At 37.2% G+C, this 12346-nt stretch overlaps 1 protein-coding gene and 1 long non-coding RNA gene across 5 annotated transcripts; one reads left to right on the top strand and one right to left on the bottom strand.

Annotated features, from left to right (window-relative positions):
- The first annotated feature begins 672 nt into the window (after nucleotides 1-672).
- LOC130420674 (uncharacterized) lies at nucleotides 673-3958 on the top strand. The gene is made up of 7 exons (XM_056748158.1): nucleotides 673-895; nucleotides 1421-1863; nucleotides 2013-2118; nucleotides 2595-2812; nucleotides 3044-3175; nucleotides 3373-3540; nucleotides 3630-3958. The coding sequence occupies exons 2-7, from the start codon at nucleotides 1423-1425 to the stop codon at nucleotides 3861-3863; spliced, it is 1299 nt and encodes a 432-aa protein (XP_056604136.1). The 5' UTR covers nucleotides 673-895; nucleotides 1421-1422; the 3' UTR covers nucleotides 3864-3958.
- Nucleotides 3959-6781: 2823 nt separating this feature from the next.
- LOC130420818 (uncharacterized) lies at nucleotides 6782-11454 on the bottom strand. 4 transcript variants are annotated; one of them, XR_008906689.1, is made up of 4 exons: nucleotides 11361-11454; nucleotides 9642-9723; nucleotides 7682-9212; nucleotides 6782-7045 (listed from the first exon to the last, which is right to left on the bottom strand). It is a non-coding gene; the product is annotated as an uncharacterized LOC130420818 (long non-coding RNA). The 4 variants fall into 4 exon arrangements; XR_008906690.1 differs by having other exon boundaries at nucleotides 7727-9212; XR_008906691.1 differs by having other exon boundaries at nucleotides 6782-7841; nucleotides 8564-9212.
- Nucleotides 11455-12346: the final 892 nt, after the last annotated feature.

Raw genomic sequence — 12346 nt, 5'->3', positions numbered from 1 at the left:
TCAAGCGCATCAATTAAAAGCGATCTTGATGACGTCAATGTTTAAGATGCACATAAAGCACAACTAAACAAAAAAATAAAGTTTTATTGAAGTGTGTTAACATTAGTGTTTGGTGTCTATGATTACAGAGTCTAATTACTGTAATAAAATGTAACAGAGGGGATTACTCTTCATTTATTAGTCATTTGTAATGTACTTGCATTTGTTAAATTGACTTAATATTTGTATTCAATATTTCCTTTTATTCGGTTATTTTACTGAAATAAATAAGGGTTACTAATGGTCACAGTTTGTTACATGTAATGTTTAATTTATTAAAAAAAGATTTATATTGTCATTGTGGAGTAGGTTAATGAGTTTTTTGTATAAAGCAGAGTGTACTTTATGTAGCCCGATGTAATTAGTAATTATTACATTTTGAGGAAACATACCCAACATTGGTAATGAATATAATTAATTTGCACTGTATCTAAAGATCAATTAAAAATGTTTTTTTATCTTTTTTATTTTACCTCAGTTATCAACAGCGGGCACGCGCAGTGTTCAATTAAACTGCGCTCTATAAGCGGCTGCTAAATGAGCGCGCGCGCCAAAATGCTCGTACAGGGGAAAATCACCCGCTTCGAATGTTATCAGTGGATTGAATGGGCGTTGTCAGTGGTTATCAGCTGATTCATATAGGCCAGATGGGGCTGCTGCGGCTACTGGTAGGCTCAGAAGGCTTTTATCATCCATCCTAATGGTTAACCACCATTTCAAATACAAGAGAAGACTCCAGATCCAGTCCCAGAGGAATCCAGCTCAGCTGATCGAACGTCTACAAGATAACGTGGTGACGTTACGCTTTTTCCCGCTTGATATTTTCACTCCCGCATCATATTTCACTTACTTTCAGGTAAGACCATTTAAATGATAAACTGGGGATTTAAACTAACTTATTTGCCAATAAGTAAATAAATGCAGAAAATGTCTTTTAATTGGCGTGACATGAGTGTTGACATGACATAACGATTTAGATTTCATAGTAGCCTGCGTTATAGTTACATGCTTTATGTTAGCATTAACGTTTGCTGTCTGAAGTTTAGTTTAAGGCAATATTACTCTGTAACTGTTCCATGCTGTAAGACAGTTTATTGCATTTTATAACGTTAAGTTATCTACTCGTTAACGCTTCACTGAAGCTAACGTTATATTATACTCGTATTGCGTGAAGTATTCAAACCCAAGACGTACTTTTATAGCAAATAAAGTTATATGTGTTTAAATGTGTATGTCTGTCTGTCTATCTAATAGTGTCACCAAATACATACACCTCATCTGCATCCCATGTTCACTGATGTGTTTATGTCTTTTAGGCTGTGATAAGAAGTATGGGTTGCTGCTTGCCTTAACTAATAATTGCCAAAATTTCTGATTTTAGATATGGGAAAAGCAGTTCAGGGCGTACGCTTCAGGAGCATTAAGATTAAGGTGCTGAGGAGGTCTATCACTGGCCCTGCAAAGGTTTCTTACCTATATCAAGGTCTCCCCGAGCCCAACTGCAAACTGACCCACCCTTCAGACCCTCACAAGTCTATTACACCTCAACAGGCTGAACCTGATGATGTGGTACCGAGCTGCAGCTCATGTTCTGAGACTGCGTACAGTAAGGCAAAGAAGAGAGAGCTTCATGCCTGGGATGCAGTTAAGGATGACATGCTTAAGGTGTCATTTGAAGGTTCAGCACCAATCACTACCCAGTGTGTTGTCTGCCAAGAACATGGAGATTATAGGTGTGTCAAATGCAGCACCACTGCAGTGTCTTGTGAGGCTTGTCTGAAAAGGACTCACAGAAATTCACTGCACCTTCCTGATAAGTGGAGCGTAAGAATAATAGCATGCAGTCATACACACAGACAATAAACTCACAGTTATTCATTAATTTCTTCAAATTGTTTTTGAACTATGTAGCTGTTCGTGTCTCAAGTTTATTGTTTTAAAAACTTTGTTAGAGCTATAATTCTTTCTTACAGAATGCTTACTATGAGCCATCCACCCTGAGGTTATTCCTATATTTACCTGAAGGCCATGGCACCCATGCATTCTACACAAAGGACATGAAGGTCATTGTCAGCACAGGTTTGTCATTTTACAAATTCATTTAATTTTCTTAAAAGGTAAAGGAATCAAATCCATTTAAATGTGAAATAAGGATTTCATCAAAATTTGTCAAAATATCTAATAATTATAGTAACAATATTTATAAAATGGTCAGTTCTGTTCCTTGATTCTGATTGGCTGAGCCAATTTCTAAAATGTTATAAAGTACCCCGATTTATACAAGCTGACTGAATTACATAGCCTTAATAACACTTCGTTTACTTTATTTGATTAAAAGCAGGGGGTAACAGTGTGTTTTATAACAGCAAAGGGGGTTTTAATGACTTCGTTTAGCATCGTGCCACAACGCCCTTAGCTGTTATAAAACTCACTTTAATGCACTGCTTCACAGGCTTATTGCGTTATTAAGTTATTAGTGACACACTCAAGGGATTTAGTCTACACTGATAAGGTCTCTATAGTAGTACTTGGTTATGTTTTTTTTTATTTTGCAGGACGGCTCTGCACCGTCACAGTCAATATGTGTGCGTGTGAACCAGAAACGTGCACTCTGCTAAGGTATGGGCTCTGGCCAGCAACAGCCGACAAGCATCAGACAGCCTTCTCCATCCCTCTGCTAGAGCTTTTTGTTTGTCTGTCACTGGAGTGTCAGGTTTCTGTTGAGGGTTTTTGCAACACCCTGCGCTGGAAAAATAACCTTACACTTGCAGAGGTAAGCCAGTTTCCAGAGGTCAGTTTGAAGTCCTGTCTATAATGTGAACATTTCTGTTACTTTCATAGAATATTGATGAGTCCATATAGACAAACCATCTTGGATTTACAGTTGCTTGCAAACATTTTCTTGCTATTTTGCTATAAAATAACAACTTCTCAGTGAACCACAGTCTACAGATGTGAGAGTGGGATATAGTAATGTTTTCACTGACTCCTGCTTATACCGTAGGCTAACGCACTTTACAGAGCCCTGGTGGGAGAATCCATATCTCATTTTAGGCATCACCACTTCCGAAAAATAAGTTTGGTAGATGTTTGCCCACAATTAGGTGATGGGACCACATGTCCAGCATGTCCAAAGGTTGGTTCTAGTTCCAGCGTGGTACTTGTTTGATTAACCATAAATGCATTCTCCATTACCTTATGGCATTGAATTGATAAAAATGTAAAAATTTCTTAATTTTTTGTATAAAGAATTATAATAGAATAGTAATAGTATAAGTGTATCAACCTGTTGCATATACAAAACCAGGATTACTGTAAGTGTTTGTCTTCCAGGCGGATGGAGATGTGATAGTGACATTGGATGCCAACTTTGGCCTTGTGAGAAAGCAAAGCTCAGGGACAAGTGCGATTGAGCCATTACATGGAACCCGCATGTTTGTTGGTGAAAAGGATGTAGAGGAATACCTGCTATCACATCTTGACAGCTCAAAGCCTCACGAGGTAAGACATAGTTGTAGAATACGCCGTGAAATATTAGATTTAAAAAAGACCATTATTCCTCCAATAAATCTCGGTCCTTTAATCTTTAGGACTGCAGTAACTTCAAGGCTGGCAACGTCCTGAGGTCACCGCAACAAGCTAAGAAACTTGATGTTACAGGAGTGTTTGGAGCCTCCTGTCGTCATGAAATGCCCCTAATGTTTGTCAACATGACCCAAGGAGAACGGCAAGTCTATGCCACAGTAGTGATAATTCTCCTGTTTTATTCTACTTATTCAAAAACATTTTTGAATAGCTTGACCCTAGAATTAGCCATATTTTAATTTTATATGTCACCAAATATGAACCTCACAGAATGTAAATGGGGGATTCCAAAATATTACAAAATTTGAACTTTACCACCATTCTATAATCTTCACTTATCTAAGAAAAAGGGTTTGGTTAATTGTGAGTGCCCCTATTGAGTACGTAGGTATTGAATTTGATGCTTGAGATTATGTATATATAATAACATACAATAAATTTACATTGAGCTGATATATCAGCACTGTTAATTATTTCCCTGTTAAATAACAGGAAATTACTGGCAGCAGGGTTACCATTATTTTCCTGCTATTTGAACAGTTACAGTGCATTCCCCGTAATGTTTTTCTACAGGAATTTACTGTGAATCACAGAAAAAACAGGAAACAACTGGCAGCAGTGTTACCATTATTTTCCTGTTAAATCACCATTTATTTTGTTTCCATTAAATATTGTTAATTAGGGTTAGCATAGTAACGTGTACTGATTGTTATAGACATATTCTAGCTAGAGTTAATACAAAAGGCATAATCCTTCAGGTAACACTTAAGTGAAAGAAAACTAATAGTTCCGTGTTGAAATTAACTTTTTTTTATTGTAATACAAACACTGAAAGATAAATACTTACAAATGTAGGCACACATGGATCAGACCAATCACAAAAATATACTGTATATCATGTTCATTGCTGACATCTGTGGTCACTGGACGGAAAATAACAACTGCGTCTGTCTTAAACTAGCAAAGACACTTGCGTTTGGCTTTGCGCTGCGTTGGTGCAAGAAAGGGCCCAAAACCTCAACATTTAATGTTCCTTGAACTGCTAAAATTCATTTAAAAAGACTCAAAGGATATACACTGTGACTCCTGGTCACATAAAAATGTTACACATAGGCTCAGATTAATCACAAACAAATTTCGTTTTCTCATGTTCATGGTTTAAAAAGTAACATACATTTTTAAACCCAAATACATTTTTCATTATAACAAAATACTGAACTTCATATGCAGTGTTACCTAAACCACTAAAATTCAACATGTATGAATACATTCAAACCAATAGATGACACTTAATGGAACTCTTCATCAATAAAGAGCAATGAACAATAAAAACACTGTCACTGCTTAGACCACAAACCATTTACTCAAAGCACACAATGAGGATCCTTTGCAAAGTCTTGGGTCTGTATATGACAGAGAAAGAGAGAGGGAGAGAGAGAGAGGGAGAGATATGATTTCCATAATTTCAAATTTCAATCCAAAATTACATCACATGGCTTGACCTAACAAAAGCTAATTTTAGAAACAGAGCTTAAAACGGACAGAATAACATAAAATAATAGAAAGTGTGATGAGCACACTTCATTGAAAGAACAAAAAAAAGAATGGCAAAAGAGCACAGAAGAGAAGTTCAGCATTCTCACTTTGAAAGGCAGATGAGAATGAACATTAGAATGAATTTCCCCAGCCCCCTTAGTCATTGCTGTTTGAACATATGTGTAATGTATACATCCTACTCAACATTTTCAAATGAAATCCCACTGAAAGTCCATTTACTTGCGCAAGAGGCTGGTGACATGTGAATTGACAGTTCTTCTTTTTTTCCCCTTTGCAGCCTTTGTCCCTTTTTCTGGGTTTATACCCACAAAGCGTCAAAAATTATACACTGGTTAAAAATCTAGTAATTCACACAGACTAGCAGCACAACAAATGTACATGAACTACCCTCAACATGCACTAATATTTTAAGTTGCACTAAAACTTTCTAAATCAAAGTTAATTGCTAAATCCCGTCACCACACCTGTGGAAACCATGCTTGAGCCCCAGCCCTGTCACAAAGGTGGACTGGCTGTTGTCCACAAAATTGACAAGAAAACATAATGCAAGCCAATTAGATTTATTAATAGATTAGCAGTAAATTGCTAGATTAAAGCAAGTAAGAAACCATTCAAATTTTCACCTGTTTCTGAGACATACACCCTGGGATATTATCTTGAACAGCAGTGTGATAATGGATGGTAACGTTACCCTGCATCTGCATCTGTAATGAAAAAAAATATATAAAAAAATGTAAACATTTATCTACAACTCAATGATAATCTGGATTTACCTCATTGATAGGCTAAAACCTGCACATAAAAGTCACACCAGCATGTCTGGTAGCCCAAACAGCTATAATTATAACAGCTCATCTTACTTCATGTGGTGTAAGTCCGTGGCGTTTAACGTTAGTATACATCAACATCACTGATAGATGTTAAAACTGTGCATGACTTTGAAGAAACTCTTTAATCTCAGCAGATTATTGATATTTTGGTCGATGAAATCACCGCGATCTTCCGACGTGGATCTCCGTGTCCGATGCAGGTTCAAATGCCTCCTTCAACGTTACGCTCCTTCCTAGATAGCAAATTGACTCCGGAACGGATCCGCCCCGGAACTACCAAAGGCTCCGGAACGGATGTTGAAAACGGATCCGGAATGGAGTCCACTTGCACAGCGCATCGGATCCAGAACAGATAAGGATGGCGGATCCGGGGCAGACCCGTTTACAAAGCAGCTGATCCGCCACGGATCTAGTCATTCTCTCTAGATACCTTCAGATCCCTCATTTAAAAGTTTTCTGGCCAAAACTAGCTAAAGAAATATTTCAAATCTTATCGACCAACATTGGATAGAATGGATTGCTCTTTCATTTTTAATATGCCTTCCTTTATTAATATTAATAACACATGAGGAAATCATTCAAAACGCATAGTAAACTCACCCGTTTAAGCCAGTAACAATTCAACTTTAAAAATAGGTCATTACAGACTGTATTTATGTATACAATTGTATTACAGAAAATGAAATGCAACCATAAATTGTACAAATATTTTTATTTATTTAAGGAAAATAACACTTTTTTTAATGTAGCTCAAGAATCATTTAATTAAATATTTTTTTTGTGTAAACTGGGTTTTTAAAATATTGATCAATATAAACTTAAAAAAATACTTTTTAAAGTAGTAAACTTGTCTTTATCTTAACTGGTAAACGAACACTGAACACACAAGTTAAAGTTAAACAGTAAAACACAACTTTTGGGTCCTGACACTGGGTCTGCTCCCCTGTCTGCTGCTAGGTTGAACCACCGTATCACATGTATTGTGGTGTCATCATCAGTGGCGGCACGGGAGACATGGTTCTTTCTCACAGCACCTGTAATACACCAGCAGAATTATTATTAGACCAGTTCATGAAATCACAAAGGCGCTACCATTTTTTTTTAAAGAAAACACCACCGTTTAACATATGTCTTACCTCAAGCTAGACAAGTTGATATGTATCTGTCCCATCTCAGTGAGTGCACTTAATCGCTATGAAGTGTTTGGTGGCTTCTTAAATCATCCCTGTTTGGATCCTAATGAATGAATTGAACGAATGGTTCTAAGCTAAACGCTAACATAGTGGCACCCTGCAGCGATTAAGTGCACCCACTGAGACGGGACAGATATGTATCAACTCTTTTAGGTTGAGGTAAGAGCATAATGGCATATGTAAAAACGGTGGTGTTTTCCTGTAAGGATACACACAACCAATGTTTTTAAAACAAAAGTGTGATATCTGACACTTCTCTTTGTCTATGACGAGTCATTCAGGTACTGGGCTACTCAACAGCGGTTGACTGTCAAAAATAGTCTGAATGTAAACCCTAGGTGTATTTGATTGATTCAGGATTAGACAAAAACAAACTTCGCAAGAATGATACATGATGTATCGTTAGATACATTTTTAACCCAAAAATGTTTTGTGCTTATATTTTTAAACCAGGCAAATTTCATTACATTTACTTACACAGGAGGAACTTCCTAGACTCCATCTGATTTTAAGATTTTTTACCATTCATGCCCTTCCAGTTGATCCTCCTCCCAACATCATCATGGAACATGTGTGAAAGGATGTTCCATGTGACACGTTTTGTGTCATGGCCCCCAATAGTTGCCAGGGAGGAAATCTGAAATGTAAAAAAAAATCCTGTCATTTCTTATAATTAACACTGGTAAAATAATTTACAAAATAAATGTTGTGTTATAAAAAATATTTAGTCTTAAGACTTCGATGACCAAGTAACCTGTTTAACCCTTGTGCTACATATTTAATATTTTGTGTGTATAACAGCAAGATATTGACAGTTTTGGGAAAACTAAAACTAATAATATATCTGTTAAGATTTGCCCCAAGTGCTTAATGGGACCATCTGATAGTGGAATCTTAAACCCGGGACATACCAAGCCGACTATCGACTGTGAGTTTTATTGGGCCGATTCAATATGTAGAATGTATGGAAGAATGTGTGCCGAGGGTAGGCCCAGAGGATTATTGGAAGTGTAGGGCTGAAGTTGAGTGACCTGGTGACCGTTACACCAGTTTGCTTTGGGGCACCATTGACTTCCATAGTAGGTAAAAAATACTATGGAAGTCAATGGTGCCCCAGAACTTTTCACACTCTTCAAAATATATTATTTTGTGTTAAACAGAACAAAGAATTTCATACAGGTTTGTAACAACTTGAGGGTTTTTAGAGTCAGAACAGATCAGTCAGATGTTGACGGAAGAGATGTGTTTTCAGACGTTTCTTAAAGATGGCTACAGAATCTGCAGATCTTGTAGCAGCGGATAGATCATTCCACATAGGTGGAACAGATCCAGGGAAGATGCACAAGAGAGATTTTGTACCTTTTTGGGATGGCACCACAAGGCACCGTTCGTTTGCAGAGCATAGGGATCTGGCAGGTACATACTGTATGTCTGCAGTAGCGAGTGAAGATAAGGTGGTGCCGAACCAGTGGTGGTCTTGTAGGCCAGGAGCAGAGTCTTGAATTTGATGCGAGCAACTATAGGGAGCCAATATACAGAGGAGTGACATGTGCTCTCTTCGGTTCATTAAAGATAATTCTTGCCGCAGCATTCTGGATCATCTGTAGAGGTTTGGTTGTGCAAGCTGGAAGTCCACCCAGTAGCGCATTGCAGTAGTCCAGTCTGGACAGGACCAGAGCCTGTACTAGGACTTGCCTAGCATGCTCTGATAGGAAGGGTCTAATTTTCCTGATATTGTAGAGGATGAATTTACAGGACCGGGCAGTGCTGGCAGCTTGATCCGTGAAGTTGTTCTGATAATCGATCACCACTCCCAGGTTTCTTGCATTTCTGGAAGATGAGATGGTTGATGAGCCCAGATGAATGGAGAGGTTGTGATGAGTCTTTGTATCGGCTGGGATTACAAGCAGTTCTGTTTTTGAAAGGTTCAGCTGCAGGTGATGGTCATTCATCCAGAGCGAGATGTCGGCTAGGCAGGCTGAGATGCGTGCAGAAACCGTCGGATCGTCTGGGCAAAAAGAAAGGTAGAGTTGTGTATCATCCGCATAGCAGTGATAGGAAAAGCCATGTTTCCGGATGACAGAGCGTAGGGATGTCATGTATACAGAGAACAAGCTTCTATATAGCTTGTTACTTAAACAAGCAGCAATTGGCTCTTTTATGGGACTTGTTCTGCCATATTGTCACAGTTTCTCCCATTCATAGAAATAGTAGTAAATCATCTTTCTAGATCTATAGCCTTTGGTTGTCTGCTTATTAAACAACCAGCTTAAGAATGTGCATGTAAACACGCCCAGTATTCATTTAAATTTAGTCATTTAGCAGACGCTTTTTACCAAAGCGACTTACAAAGAGTTAGGGAGCAATAAGCGTTATGTCATATTCGACAAAATAGCTGGCTAAATAATGTTTAAAACAGTATAAAATCTTACTTTACCAGTTTGGTTGTAAAAGATAAATTGAGAAGATGAAGATGATGAACTCCAAAACAGACCAGTTGCACTAGAACGAGCTGTAAACTGCAACAGAACACACACACACACACACACAGTATATTATAGTTGATTTATTCTATTAATATGACATGAAATAATTAGAATACCAGAACTAAAGTTTACTAATGCAAGTGGGTTTTTAAAATTATTTTTTTATATAACTATAAAGTAGGTTTTAAACTTTTAATCTTAAATTATTGATATGAATCGTATGATATTAAATATTATTACATGGGCCATTATCACTATATAAAGTGCCATTTGGTGTCCTTATCAGAAACACTGAGCCATCATGTAATGCAAAATAGTGGCATTTTGAGGTTTTACTATAAATTTACTAACATTTACACACTTACAACTGCAATAAGAAGATTCTTAATATGTGTTTTATCATTTTATAACCATGTGATTTTGGCATGTCCCTCACACTGCTTAGCTACCTTCAGTGAGTTTAAAAAGTGGATACATTGCACAAAATTAAAATCTTTTTTGATAGTTCCTATTGTCCTCAGCAATGTATTTAATAAAACAAATCATTTGGATAATCTATATTCTATTTTCATAGTAATATTCAGCATTTGCATGCGTCCCTGTATTTGCCGTCTACCCTGTCCTTTTGGGGTACAAGCCCCTTTAAGAAATAGTGTGATGTACTCAGTGACATCCCCTCATTCTGACTTTCCTCAGTGGAGGTCAAAACATCTTCTGCACATACAGTTAGTATCTGCAATCAGCACTCATATTTACTTTTTATAGTTTTCAACATAATGTGTTTGTAGTTAAATGTTGTCAGGCTTCACATGTCTTGGTGACATTTTAATTAACAAAAACTTTTCAGTAATTGAAAATATGTTTCTTAAACAGTATACAGTCATCTTTAACAGTGAACCCCTTTGCTAGCTGCACACTGTGTGTTCATTAAATGCTAACTTTAGCCACAAATGCACACCAGGTCACCAAGCCTTCCTTGATATGGTGGAAAAGTGCATTAACTTAATGGGCTTGAGCTTTGACCAACATACATTTCTAACAGCCAAAGGTCTACTTAATACAACATACATGAACTTAAATGGAAAATTTAAGATCAATATTTTGAAAATTGTGAAGTCTCAAAGGCACTCTATGGTGATAATGACCCACATGTTAAAAACTGTAGTGTGTACCGTTATTGACAAAATAGCCTCGATTTTGATCCACATCCGGATATAAAAACAAGGCCACACAGTATCTTAATATAATGAATTCATTATCTGAAACAACATTACATAGGGAGGTGGACAATATATGTCAAAATATGAACAAAAGACTCAAACTATACCAGAAGTTCAGTGGATAAAAAACATGTAACGTTAAACGTTAAAGTAAGGCCTATCAATTAATCTCGCCTGCTTGTATACTGGAAATGGGTGAAAATATGGTCTCAGGATGGGATTAAAAAATCGATTAAATCACCCCCTCCGAGAAAGATAAAGACATTCCGTTTAAAAAGCTTTTATTCAAAAAGTTATTTACCAAATCAATCTTACTCAACGCGAATGACAATGCGCTGAAACTTGTCTTGCCAAAATCACTTCAGAATTAAAAACATCAAACAGAGAAATCAACGGTAATGTTACTGGCTAACGTAACTGTACAAATAAAGCAAATTTAACTATTCTTACCGTGTTCCGTCTTCACCGACCAGCCGGCTCCACCGTTTCCACTGTGTGAGGAGATGATAGTGACTGCGACCGTTTGAAAAGCGCGCGTCCGTCGCGAGTCCGCGAGTTGACAGTGTGTTGTGCGGAGGCGGGGCCTGTTCTGTGCGTATGACTGAATTGATTCTGAGAGAACAGCGGACCAGGTGACTTGAAGGCGGATCCGCCCCGGAGTCTTTTGCTATGTGGGTTCCCAGAATGCAAAAACTACTGTATGAACGTGTTATTTCAGATGCGTGTCATACGGATATTTACACCGTGTTAAGAAAGAACATACACACATAGACACACACACACATTGGGAGCGCAGTTCCTCAACTAAATATACAGGCCGTCTCGCGTAAAATCCGGAGTGTGGGGTATTAATAAAGGAATTAAAGGCTATTACACCCACGATAACAAACACATTTGCGTATGCACAGAAAACACCGCAAACTTTATTATTTCTGTCTGTGAATCCGTCGTTGTTTAGCAACCTAAAAAAAACTAAATTGCTAACTTCTCCACTGAAAAATAATAACTTTTTTTTACAATAAGAATAAAAGCATTTATCTCCAAACATAGCCTACATATCCGACATCTTTGCTTGAATTTTCGATTTTGCGGTTAAATAACAAAAATGAGGTGTTATTGAACAATGAAGTGTTAAATAACAAAAATGAGGTGTTATTTAACATATATTTCCTAAAATTAACAGTAAGGCGCAGTTATTAAAAATAACAGGTTAATCATGTTGGAATTTGGGTGTAAATTAACAGAAACATTTAACAGTGAGTCACACTGTCACAGTATAAGAATGGTGTGACATCACGTGTTGACTGACTGGCCATGCGTACTATATATGCCTTAAAAACATTCTGTTTTGCTGACCTATTTAATACGACGGCATATTAGTGCCACGAAAAAAAAAAAAGATTTCGAGAATAAAGTCGAAATGTTACGAGATTAAA

Source organism: Triplophysa dalaica, chromosome 5, assembly GCF_015846415.1.
Source record: "Triplophysa dalaica isolate WHDGS20190420 chromosome 5, ASM1584641v1, whole genome shotgun sequence".
NCBI classification, from domain to species: Eukaryota; Metazoa; Chordata; class Actinopteri; order Cypriniformes; family Nemacheilidae; genus Triplophysa; species Triplophysa dalaica.
The sequence above is the reverse complement of the archived record's forward strand: the minus strand, read 5'-3'. Positions and strand labels throughout refer to the sequence as shown.